General features: G+C 36.0%; 2 protein-coding genes across 2 annotated transcripts in view; one reads left to right on the top strand and one right to left on the bottom strand.

Moving 5' to 3' along the window:
* The window catches only part of PLCZ1 (phospholipase C zeta 1), a 45205-nt gene extending 41253 nt beyond the window's left edge, over positions 1 to 3952 (bottom strand). The window contains exons 1-2 of the mRNA XM_005148148.2: positions 3939 to 3952; positions 3254 to 3377 (exon numbers count right to left, since the gene is read on the bottom strand). Of these exons, the coding sequence (XP_005148205.2) occupies positions 3254 to 3377; positions 3939 to 3952 (138 nt within the window). The remainder of the gene's footprint in view (positions 1 to 3253; positions 3378 to 3938) is intronic.
* A 281-nt stretch (positions 3953 to 4233) lies between these two features.
* On the top strand, positions 4234 to 5139 carry CAPZA3 (capping actin protein of muscle Z-line subunit alpha 3). The gene has a single exon (XM_005148192.2). It carries the CDS (start codon positions 4234 to 4236, stop codon positions 5137 to 5139), a length of 906 nt encoding a protein of 301 aa, XP_005148249.2.
* Positions 5140 to 13324: the final 8185 nt, after the last annotated feature.

Here is a 13324-nt window from a genome sequence, read left to right as displayed (position 1 = left end):
TATTTTATAATAACCTATGACATTATGTTCTATTCTTAACAAGCCAGAATGTTTAACTCAGATTAATTATTCACACTTTCAGAATTCTTATACTGTAAGCTCATTTTCGGAGTTTACAAAATGTTAGCACATTAATTAATTTCAGTATTTCAGTATAAAAGCCACTCAAAAAATCCAAAGGGCAAAAGCATTTGAGTAGTATAACACTTTTTTACTATTTGTGCCATTTACTTGTTTCTCAGGCTTAAAAATCTTAATTATTCTTAAAAAAATACCTACAAGAAATATTTGTAGTTTGTGCATATGAAAAAATGTGCCTATAAAATATAGATCTTCCTAACATTTTAGCTTGCATGATTCTTTAAAGTTGCCAAATTAAGAGATATTTTGGATACTTATCAACAAAGCTACTCACAAAAATAAATAAATGGAAAATCATTGCCTCATTCTTTTTTTACTGTAAGCTCATCAAAATTTATAGTTGTTGTCTCTTTAAACTGAGACTACCAAAGAGGCTACGTTTCAAAATCTACACAACAGCCAATGTGGTTAGTACAGCTGCTCCAAAAGTGTCTATAAACATTAAATGGTTTACTTGAGTCCTGGCTTCTCTTTGATGAAGAGTTCTGATTACTACTAAGTAAGATTAATTTTGAAGAGATACCATAAAGCCTGAAATGATAATGATGCATTCTTCCTATGCAGTACAGTTCCTGCTAAGGACATGTCTGAAATAGTACAGTGATAAAGAATGCATTCGATAACTAAAACAAGTACAAAAGTGAATTTCATAAGGAGTTCTAGGCAAAAATTTACAAATCAGTACATAAGTACTTGCTTTGAGTTTGTGAAAGACATTTGTAATGATGATTTTTAACAGAAATCACCATCAAGAAAATAATTCAATACAAATGCTAATAATACTCATTTCATTGCTGCTTGAGAAATCCCACATCTAAGGTTGATGTCTTCAATCTGATGCTTAACAACTCTAAGAAAACAACAAATTTACTCATAACCGTTAAGTAGAAAAAGAAAATACCAATTTATTTTGGAATTAACCTGTGAGGACCCTGACAATGTTCACTTAAGTACTGGCACAGAGTAAAGCTGGGCAAAAAGTTAGATTTTCTATCTCAGCTATGTCTAGATGAAATACAGTCAATAATATTGTACAGGAGAACTTTTCAAGCTAAAGTTATGAAAATTATGTTGCTAAAAAAAAGATTTTTGTTATTTTTATTTTTCTTACTTCACATCAATTCTTTGCTATTCAGAAGTGTCTTGGCAAAGACAGACTTGAGAGGAATTATATGAAAATGCATTATACCTTTAAAATCTTAATGTTCATTGTTCTGATAATGCTCAAAGGAGCATTGGAGCATTACAGTAAAACAAATTCAATGAGACTAGACAAGAAAGAATCAAGATATTCTTTAACAAATGTTTCTAAAAAATTATTGTCATGTATAACCATTCAATTAACTGTTAATGCATAGTTACTGACAATGATGCTGGTTAAGATTCCCTTCCAGACAGCTTTGGATTTTTACATATTATTATACTGATGAACAAGTTGAGCCCTGAAACTACTGCATATACTCAAATCTCTCTCAAATAAAGAAGAATACCTAGCACTACTGCTATAAATAACTAAATCAGACTGTTGAGTATATTATAGTGTTAAATATAACTAAATCAGACTTGTTCTATGAAGGTCACTTCCTCATATAATCACTCTTTCTCTCTCCACAATTGATCAGCTATCTATCTCAGATTTCTGTCAGAAAGTAAAGTAGGTGGAAAATACCAGAAACACTGAGAAATATTCTCAAGTTCTCATGAGATTCTCATGGCTGGAAACTCTTTCAATGCTGTGCAAGTTCAAAAGCCACAGACAGCCTCTTTAGCAAGGCCTGAATTCACACTGCCTTGATAAGGCATAGAACAATGAGATAGGAATAAGATAGAGTGAGGAAATTCTAACGCCTATCCTCTGCCTGCCTGCCAGCATGATGTGATCTAAAAGTATCAGAATTGCCATAATTAATATTCCTCATAAAATCTGGACAGAATCAGCCAGCTGGTTACAAGACTCTCAAAGAAATCACATATGTATCGCTACTTGGCTTCAGTCCCTTAGGAAAACAGCTTTGCCAAACAGCTAATATGTTAAAAAGAATGAGCTAAAAAGAAGAATCATATAACTTTTGAGGAGACCTGAGGGAACTAGAGGGGACCTAAAGAACATGAAAACCAAAGACACTCAATTTTGCAGTACCTTCTCACTTAGGACTGCGTTCATTTTGTGGTATTTTGCTTACCTACATTAAATTAACTTATTAGTAAGTCAAATTTCTAGCTGTATCATGTAACTTTCATAGAAATCTTTTAAATATCTCAAACCCACATCATTTCCCAAGAGTTAGAGTGCAAACACCATCTATTCTGGCATACCTCTTAAATAGTTCAGAGAAGAGGTATAGTGAAAAATTGAATTAACAAGTGTGCTGGATCTATGTTGTCCTGAAGCCTCAGAAGTACAAACAATTCCATATTGTCCTCCCAGCAAAAGGATTTGTAGGAGGTCACTCTAATGGGTTCTGCTCAGCATCAGACAGGTATGTCTGGGCTTGCTAGCTTGATCACAGAAGGCTGGGATGAAACCAGAATGCTTTAATTTTTCTCAAGTGAAGCTATGTTACAAAAAAGCTGAGAATCAAAACCTATATATTTTCTATCACAGTACAATATTATGGTGTGGTGAATTTGGGTGTTATTTTGGTGTTCTTCTGCCAAGTAACAAGTGGCAGGACAAGACAAAATTACCTCAAGTTACACCAGGGGAGGTTTAGGATGGATATTAGGAAACAAACTCTTCACCAAAAGGGCTGTCAAGCATTGGAGCAGGCTGCCCAGGGCAATGGTTGAGGCTCCAGCCCTGGGATGTGCAGATGCCTCACTTAGGAACATGATTTAGTGGTGTACTTGTCAGTGCTAGGTTGATGGCTGGACTTGATATTCTTAAAGGTCTTTTTCAACTTAAATGAGTCTGTGATTCTATGATTCTAGTGCAATGGTTCAGTTATCTGTTTTACACAGAAGCAAAAGACCTGGATAAGACAAGTTATTTGCTGGTTTTGCAGATCCTACTAGCATGACATTCACTTCTCAAAATGTTAATTTTTATAAGTCAGCAAAATATAACTGGACTTCTAAATGTATTTAATTACATTATCTACATATTCCTCACCTTGAAAACATGTTTTACATGTGCGTAATCAAAAGGCAATTCAAATTTTTTAAGCAACTCCATTGTATCTTCTAAATTGATCTTCCCATCCATGAAATCATCCTGAATGATGTTCAGAAACCATGTACGAGAGATCAGGTTAAGGAAACATCTGGCTCATGTTATTGCCTTTTAATAGGGAAAGGGGAGAGGTTTTCCTTTTTCTTTTAGCCTAAAAAGCTTTCACTTTGTTATTTTCATACTCTAGAACATCCTTGTCTTCTGATTTCTGAGGATGCAGCAGTCTCTGAGGCACAAGGGAACACATGTTTTGCTCCATGCCCAGAGACTCTGAGGGCAAAGGTAACAAAAAGGTTCATAGAAAGGGAAATGGAGGGTGTGAAGGAAAACAACAAGTGGTCAGGGTGAAGAAAGAGATGTAGTGAGAGGAGGGAGACTTGATTCAGCAATGGTGGGAAGAGGAGTGCCAACAGCAAGCATCACCGAGGACCAGCCCTGCGCCTACCCAACCAGCATCAACAGCCCTGGCTGCCACAGGCCCTCCCGATGCAGTCATAGGCCATGCACAGGCATGGAGGTGGGGAGGTCACACAGCAGCAGTTGTCACGGGGGGGGAGATGGGGGGAGAGGATAAGGAAGAGGTAAAGCAGCAAAAGGAAGAGAAGGTCCAACATCAGGAGGATATCTGTTCTCCTCCATGCTGGCTCTGGTATCCCCGCTCAGGTGTCCTCACTGCAGTGGTGTTTGGCAGGACATCACCTTGGCTTAGTCCAGTTCCTGACCTACCCCACTGGCACAACCCTAGAACCCCACCAGCGCTGCCCTAGTGACGCTGTGAGGTCACAGAGTGCAGGACCCTAGCACAGGCCCTTTCCCAGCACACAACCTCCCTTCCCCTGCCTCCATTTTGTACCTTATCCCTCCATCATGAAGTGCCCTCCCCTCACCTGCAGTCCCTTTGGGTCACCATAGCCCCCAGCATGTGCACGAGGCAGGACCTGTGCAAGCCAGAGAAGGTGTCTCTCATTTGCAGCTTCCTACGACAGTCTCCTCCTGGGGAATTCAGCCATGTGGTCCAAGATGTCTCTGCTCTGGTGCAAGATGAGCAGCTGGTGAGGCAGGAGGCTGCCCGCATAGCGGCCTGGCACAACAAGAGCAACTTCACCCCCATCAAAGTAAATGGGCACACTGTGCTTCTGACCCACTACAATGACCTGGGGGGAAACCGCTTCTTCGACCCTCAGGGCAAGTTCTCTTTTGAGCTTGACTACCTGCGTCAGGTCACCAGAAAGCCTCAGCTGCATGGGGTGCTGCTAGATAAGGGTGAGCTGTGGAGAGAAACCCTCCATAAAGGCTTGAAGGCATATATAAGTTGCCACTTTCCCATAGCGAACTGCTGTGTGTTCAAGAAGAGCCTGGGGAAGAGGCAGATGCTTGTGGCTTGTATTGAGGCTCATCAGTATCAGCCTTCACACCACTGGAACAGCCACTGGAAGTCAGACTGGACTCTTGCCCTGACTCCATTTACCACCCAAGTTACAGGGATCTTTCTCCTCCAGATACACTACTTCAAAGATGCCAACCTCCATGTAACTGTCAGCAAGTCTGTGAGTGATACTCTACATATGATAGACCAAAGTCAGTTTGCCACAGACTTTGTGAGGTTCCTGAAAGCTGAGGACACCAGGTTTCATACTGCCATTCTGGAAGACCTTCAGGCTTGCTCAGAAGATATATGGGGGAAAAACCTGCGAAGGAAACTCCCTGTTACTCGCACTTTTATCAACTGGAGCAAACTGTTGAATCATCAGCATCTGAACACTAATGTCTCCAATACAGAAATGTCTCTGAGCTTACTGAAATGTGGTATTGATATGGTGGCCTAAATTAAGAAATTAAAAACAAAGTATAAAAAAAACAACAAAAGAAAGAAAGAAAGAAAGAAAGAAAGAAAGAAAGAAAGAAAGAAAGAAAGAAAGAAAGAAAGAAAGAAAGAAAGAAAGAAAGAAAGAGAGAGAGAAAGAGAGAAAGAGAGAAAGAAAGAAAGAAAGAAAGAAAGAAAGAAGAAAGAGAGAGAGAAAGAGAGAAAGAGAGAAAGAAAGAAAGAAAGAAAGAAAGAAAGAAAGAAAGAAAGAAAGAGAGAAAGAAAGAAAGAAAGAAAGAAAGAAAGAAAGAAAGAAAGAAAGAAAGAGAGAAAGAGAGAAAGAAAGAAAGAAAGAAAGAAAGAAAGAAAGAAAGAAAGAGAGAGAGAAAGAGAGAAAGAGAGAAAGAAAGAAAGAAAGAAAGAAAGAAAGAAAGAAAGAAAGACAGAAAGAAAGAAAGAAAGAAAGAAAGAAAGAAAGAAAGAAAGAAAGAAAGAAAGAAAGAAAGAAAGAAAGAAAGAAAGAAAGAAAGAAAGAAAGAAAGAAAGAAAGAAAGAAAGAAAGAAAGAAAGAAAGAAAGAAAGAAAGAAAGAAAGAAAGAAAGAAAGAAAATAAAAGGCAAAACAGTGTTGCTTGGATTATTTATTTTGGGATTACTTGGGAGAGTGCAAAAACCACCATCAATCACCACTTTGAAACTATTTCAGGTCTGTAGTTACTGAAAATAATTTGCTGTGTTTTTAACATTTTCTTTATGTACTTTTCAAGTGCTTCTAGAGTTACTAGAAATGGTCAAAATGTCCAAGTCAGAGGAGTACTGCAGGTGACCCAGCAAGCAAACTCTCGCGTTCCTTTGTAATTTTACCCAATATTATATTATGTAAAATCATATTATACATCTCATTGGCTATAAGGAAATTGGTAAGGTAGGCTGGCAAAGATATTGAGGCACTATTTCTAGGGTTTTCTGAATACTGAAATGCAGGAAACTCATCCTTCAGGCTTTGCTTGTGCATACCACTTTATATACACAAGAGACATATCTAACATAGACACAGGAACAAAGGCAGACCAGTACACAGGAGGAATACATTTCTTATTTTACAATGCAAAAGGTATTTCAGGAGTGACCAGGGCTGAGTGCTGAGTGTTGTGGAATTACAGAACAAAGCAATGCTGCTTCCCATCTCCCAGTGTTTATTACAAATGCCAAAACCAAAGTATGTGATTTTGGTTTACTTTCAAACTATGACGGTGATGTTTTGCTATCATACTTATTACAATAAATGGAAAGCCCCCCACACTTTGTGTTCTGTAAACAGTTTCATTTCAAGCAGTAAACATTAAGCTTTCTAAAAATAGTGACATGAACATATAAACGTTCTTACAAATGTCAGATGTTTTTAATGTAAACATTTTGTTCATCACTACTGGTGGCAATTGTGTTGTCACATGGATTGAGCACACCCTTGAGCACACACTGGTCAGTGGCTTTACTGCTAAGGCTAACCATGTTTGCTTTCATTGTCTTTGCTTTAAAAAGTAGTGTTATGGGTTTAGGGTTAACAAACATTGTGAAAAAATACTATCTTCAGATTACTCTTTGGACACAAAGATTTTGCACCTCTACTCACACCTGATTTGGGAGGTTCCTTACTCTATGCATCTGGATATGATAATTAATTATCCAGAAAACTCAATAACCAAAGGTGTCTAATATAAAGCACATCATTCTCCATGATTCTATATTGTCCATAATGTTGTGTGCTTAATTTTTATTAATAAGTCTATGAATTTACAAAGCCTTATTGCAGATGACATTGCAGTGTTGCAACTATTGGAATGAAACTAAAATTAATGTGTATGTTGATATGTACTGAATTTCTTCATATTTGCATAGATTAGAGCACATTTTTTCATGTGGTTGTTTATTATTTATGGTCACTCCACACAAAGATTCTGGCCATGCTGTAGGAATCTATGTAAACCTCATTACATAAGGTGTCCTTCTTGCAAGCAGACAGCAAACTTCTGCCCTTGTAAAAAAAGTCCCTTGACAATGCCTTGTATAGATGCTCATTTGTTAGAGAGCATGAACTTGAACAGGGAGAAGGATGGAGCATAGAGAGCATTTTCTGTGCTCCTTCTTTTCTTCACAGAAAGCTGCAATACCTATGGGTCATTCTCTTTTCACCCCACAGCTGTTACTGAGGTCAGTCCAACACCAGTCCAGCATTTTTAGTGCCTATGTTGCTGCTGGAGACCATTCAATGAGTAAGCAGCTGCCTTTACATAGTATTTATTTGAATATGTGATTATTTCTTTATTGAAAAGAAGAGTAATTTTATTTAAAATGCTCTACAACCCAGGGCTGCTATAATGAAGATGACCTGTAGTGAATGTAGCTCATGTCTGCAGTACAGAATAATAGAAGAGATTTTGGACATAAATTTAAGTCCTGATAGAAACAGGGACATAACACTAGAAATTCTGGATTGTGAAAAGAGTACTTTATTCAAACACAGATATCGAACATGAAGTGACAATGAAGAACAGTAGGTAACAATGGAAAAGACTAAGCAGTTAGAGCATTTTCAGTTTGAACATTTTTCCCACAAGATCAATCCCTTATGAGATGCAAGTATATGACATTTTGCAATATACTGTTCCGCTCTGTAGAATTAAGTTATGTCTTCTTCAAAATGCAGGTATTTTAAATAGGGCAAAACTGTAACAAGGAGTGCAATAATAAAAACATTTAATATTGTAAGACAAGGTTGTTATCCTATATTCACATGTTAATTACAATACAGGCTTTTTCCCTCTACATTCTCCCTGATGAGCTTGGACTTTATTCTTTCTTTTGGAAAGTTGAAACTTAAGAGCGGAATAAATATAAGAAGAAACTGAAGGGGTAAAACTCCTTCAAAAACGTCACTGAACTTTTACATATACACTTTTGTGACTCTGAATATCTTTGAAATTAGTTGCAAATGTCTTACTCTTTTGCCCATATCAGGATGTTTTTGTTGCATAAGGAATACATGCCAACTCACATTATCTTTGTTTCTAATACTCACCTTCTTTTCAGTCTACTTCTTTGACAGCCATTTACATTCTTATATATGGCTATAAATCCATCTATTTTTGTTGGCATTAGTATCCCATATTTTAAAAAAATAGATTAAGAATATAACTAAAACAGAAATGGAAGTTCTCAAATGGTATCTTACAATTGCCTTCTACTGCAGCTTGGATTATGGCATATCAAGACTTGAAGCTATATCTACCTATTCACAATCATAACTATCTACTTTTAAAGGCTTGCTTTGTGCCTGCAAAAATAGTCATCAAGTATCTTCCTGTAATATGCTTCCGAAACTTCTTTCTCAGTCTTCTTATCTTTGGTTTTTACTCAGTGTCTATGGTTCTTTATCTCTAGGGGAAGATCACCTATTTTATCAGCTCAGAACTTCTACATGATGGGATGCATTTTTCTTTCAAGCAAAAATGGGATTTTTTTTGAACCTGTGCTACTCTATTTACAGGCTTGCAGAGTCATTGGAAACAAATGGAAAGCAAATGGAAAACATCAAAATGAGGACACGTGGCAAAACAAGTTTCATAGTTTAATTTTAAATTGTATGTGTTGAACTAAAAGCAACATTATTTGGATATTTCAGAACAGATATATCTTTAAAGGGCACTAAAGGCTCAAGTCATCTGTTGGCAGAAAGCAAGGTCTATCAATGCTCCTCGCTATTGAAAGAAATTAATGTTTCCCCCCTAGAGGGAGAGTTCTCCAAAACCAGTGGTCTTTCAGTCCTGAATCTTTATGCATAATTAAAGTTTTATATTTTGCATTTGCTTTACTAAGAACATATCAACTCTTAAATACACTGCTACCTAAATAGCATTCAGAACTGCTGTGCTGGTAACAAGAGCAGCTGAGACCCTTTCTAAATATTCTTACAGGACCAGAAGGCTAAAAATTTAAAGTCTGCATGGCAATAATCATAGCCAACTTTTCAATATGCTGATAGTGATAAAATGTTAGAGTGGTTTCAGTAGAGAAAAATAGGTTTCAATACATGCATTTGGTTTCAGACAGAAATACTTTCTGTCTGTAATGAGATAATCAAAAGGAAAGTGAAGATGCATGAAATAGTAGAGATTTTTTGTAGTTTTTTTCTTTTTTACCTTGTAGATTTTAGGTTTTTTTTTTACCTTACACTGCAGATACATTAAGAGAATGCTGTCTGAGAAGTTAATCTCTCAGAAGTCAGACTCACAGAGTGAGAAACAGAAACTCTTGTATACGCCTCTAACAGCTGTGTTGTCTTGCATGTATGAAATGTGTGAATTAGAACTCATTAATCTTGAAGCATGTGCCATAGATAGCTTACCTTTAAGACCAGGTATACTCCAAGACATAAGGTTTCGTTATGCTATCTTTCTTGCTTTACAGCATTCAACAGATGAGCAAAAGCATTTTTTGTTTCTAATGCATGAGTTCATTATTAAATACCTTGTACAAATCCCTGTGATTATTTCCGATAAAAGCATTTTTGCCAGTTCACTGAAGATATTATTAATTTTATTTAAGAACTTTATTTCACACAAGACTTCCCATTTGCAACTTACTTTTAATTATATCATTAGAGACAGATATGAGAAGCTTGTATTTATTATTAATTTTTGTATTGTTAATGTATTAGTGCATCTGTAGTAAAAAGTCACCTTCTTGTTCATCAGTTTTGCACGTCCATAAAATAAATGTGATTGCTTCAGGTATTGTATCACATAGATTCAACACCATTGCTTTCCATACATAACATTTACATGCAAATTTATTCTGCTGTTCTTTCTTAAATAATTAACATTATCTGCTAATATATTCTTGCTCAGACCAGTTCCTCTAGTAATTATAATAGACTGTGTAGTATATGCACTGAGCATCTATAATTCCATTTTTTCTCTTCCCATCAAAAGGTCATTTTGAAGACACATGGACAACATGCTTTCTATGATCTGTAAAACTCTGCAAAAACCAAGCTGTTATTTCAGCCTCTGGGCTGTAGTTCTGTATGCCTAAATCCATTAAAAAACATGGATTTAGCTGAAGCCAATGAAAAGTATAATTAACATTTCGGTATTCTGTGTGTGATAATTTATTTTCCATTATCAAAGTTGCATAAGCTGCCAAATATCTGAAACCGATTATGGGACAAACGGTGCTTAAAAAGCTGCTTTTTTTTCTTTCTCCCTAAAACAACATGTTATGCCCTTTGAAGTATTCATGGAGAGAGAGAAGATTACAATACATAGGGTCTATTTTGCCTTCAGCTGTTTTCCGGCTCTTCCATTTAAGTCCCAGCTCAACAAAATACTTGTTTGATTAATTATAATCATTTTACTATGTTCACTGAAAGGAATAGAATGCTAAAGGTATTGAATTGCTACTGCTGGTTAAATTGGATCATACAAAACTGAAGGACCTGGTACAGAAGGTACTGATAGAGGCAGAAAGATTCCATTCCCTGTGAAGTTTAGACCAGCCTGGACAAAGATCCTACAGAAAATTTTCCAGCCTTTTGCTCCAATGATTCTTATAAAGTAATTTAAATTATCTTGTTTCATCTTGTTTTCTTAGTCTATGAAACATGTTGATCATGAAACAATTCATTTTCTTTAAATTAATTTTACTAGATCCAGAAATTAACATAAAAGTCTGGGATTTTCAGTAAATTAAATGAAAAGTATTAATTCTTTATTCAAATAGACAACAGTCAAGTGAAGCACCTATGCAGTCCATGGGTACTTTGAGCTATAGCAAACTCATGCCCTACAAGTGTTCAATGTCTTCATAGCTTAAGGAGGTTCAATTCTGTGTCTTGTTCTTCCAGTGGAGTGCCCTTACAGCTGCATTATGGACTGGCACTCAAAAAACAAACACTTCACCGCACCTATAGAAAAAGTGTTAATCTGTACCATAGAATACACGTATTGCAGGCATAAAGAAATAAGATTTATATAATTCATGGCTTGGATGGAAGGTAGCTGGAGAATGCATTCTGATCACTTCTGTTGTGTTATGGAAGTATAAGAAATGGTTTCTACTTTCCGTACTGCTTTTGTGGATTCAGTAATGTTTAATTCTTTTTTGATGATCATGTAATTGACCACTGTGTACTGAGAAAGGAAATACATGAAAGACTGTGAGCTGGTGAGATTCTTCGAGAATGGGGGTTACTTACATGTCTTCAGGTAACAGGAGGGAGGGAAGATATGAAGTGCAGAATGAAGAAGAAAAGAAATCTTGGATGTTTGCCTGCCATTAGCATTATTTTAGACTTTGAGATTATTTACAGTACAAAAAAAAATACCCAAAAAAAGAAGAAATAAAGAAAAAAAAAAGAAAAAACAAACCCACCAATATAAATTTTAAGAATTTCCTAAAGATATTTATTAAAATAATTTATTTTGATTCTGTAAGCACATAGGACCATACCAGAAGAGGTCAAAGCATTTGCAAGTTTACCCCTAAAACTGAATAGGTAATTCAAGCATCTATCTTTTTTTGCTATTGTCACAATATTTTTATAAGCAGAAAGTTGGAGTGGCAACAAAAATATATTTATCATAAAACTCTGCATTCAAAAGTCACTTTGATGCTTCTGTTCCTGTTTCATTAAACCCCTCATAGGCAGCATGATCCTGATAATTTTAACTCCCTAGAAGAATATTCATTTTCTTTCTCTATTTCATTTTATTCTAAAAGACCAAATTATTAACTATGTCATACTGTAAAATATCATCTAAAGACATCATGATGTGCTGAGAAAGGAAATTGCCAGGGGCTGTAAGCGCTGAGTCAAAGGACAGTTGTTTGTAGCTCATTAGTATGATGAAGTAAAATCATTTCAGATGCTAAATGTTTGTTTAAATTGTAATTAGTGAGGAATTAATGCATTTTCAAGTATTCTATACAGATCTGTAGTCTCATATCACCAGTGGCAGAAATGCTGTCCTGGAGCTGTTATTTGTCTCCTTCAGAAGCAGGAAAACAATGCAAAACCCCAAATATATTGCTCAGCATTTGTTTGCTTTTACTCTTTTTTGCCACTTCTCCTCTCACTTTTCAGCTGTAATCACTTATTTCATGTTTAATATTTTACCATTCAAGATTCATCCTATGCAGATTTTAAACCCTTTCCACAAGAAACAAAGTTGCAATGAAAAGTATATTTGAGGAATGATTGCAAAAATGAATATACCCAAGCAATGTGAAGCTGAGTACGCTTGGTACATCCATAGCTCTTTACGCATTTCATCATAATCAACCTTTTCCTTTGAAATAAAGTTTAATGATCCGATCATAATTGGTTGATTGCTAAACTTTTTCCCTGGTTGCCAAATAGATTTACAAATATGCAGTTAGAAATACTGATTTAGCTACTGTATCTAATATAATTACAGAACATTGAAGCTTTATGAGCAGCGTTTGTTGGTGTTGTGGTGAGGCACTGGCACAGGGTGCCCAGTGAAGCTGTGGATGCCCCATCGCTGGCAGTGTTCAAGGCCAGGTTGGATGGGGCTTTAAGCAACTTTGTCTAGTGGAAGGTGTCCCTGGCCATGGCAGTGGGGTTGGAACTAGATAACCTTTAAGGTCCCTTCCAACCCAAACCATTCTATGTGTCTATGAGTCTATGGAATAAGTAAGGCCTTAGAAATAATATTTAACTTTATACTTTTATTTATTTTAAAAGAATATTTAAATGCCTTGATCATGTCAAATAATCTGAAATATCACTAAGTGTGAGTATCTGTGCCAAAACTCTTCCAGACTGAGTAAAAGCTTACGTAAGTATGATTTCTGTAGCTATGACAATGCCTGTTTAGAAACCTAGACAGAAGGGATATAAATATTTATTAAAGACATGTTTATCCTGTTTATAATAGTATTGCGTATTCTCATAGATTCCCAAGAAGAAACCATACTTATACAACACATCTCATACCCTGCATCCATCACGGGAAGCCACATCCTAATGAATTAATGCAATGATACAGAAACACTTTTAATTACATACACAGACCTCTCAAAATAAAAATGAATAAGTACAATTTAGTTTCTTGAACAAGGATAAGGACCATCAAAAAATCAGTTTCCACCCATAAGGGAAATAAAATGTTAACAAGTTGTAAT

The sequence above is a fragment of the Melopsittacus undulatus genome, chromosome 5 (assembly GCF_012275295.1).
Source record: "Melopsittacus undulatus isolate bMelUnd1 chromosome 5, bMelUnd1.mat.Z, whole genome shotgun sequence".
NCBI classification, from domain to species: Eukaryota; Metazoa; Chordata; class Aves; order Psittaciformes; family Psittaculidae; genus Melopsittacus; species Melopsittacus undulatus.
Note: the sequence above shows the minus strand (reverse complement) of the source record. Positions and strands in the feature narration are given on the sequence as shown.

Bases quoted from the DNA above. Each gene is read 5' to 3' on its own strand.
- CAPZA3 (XM_005148192.2), top strand. From the start codon at position 4,234: ATGTGCACGAGGCAGGACCTGTGCAAGCCAGAGAAGGTGTCTCTCATT.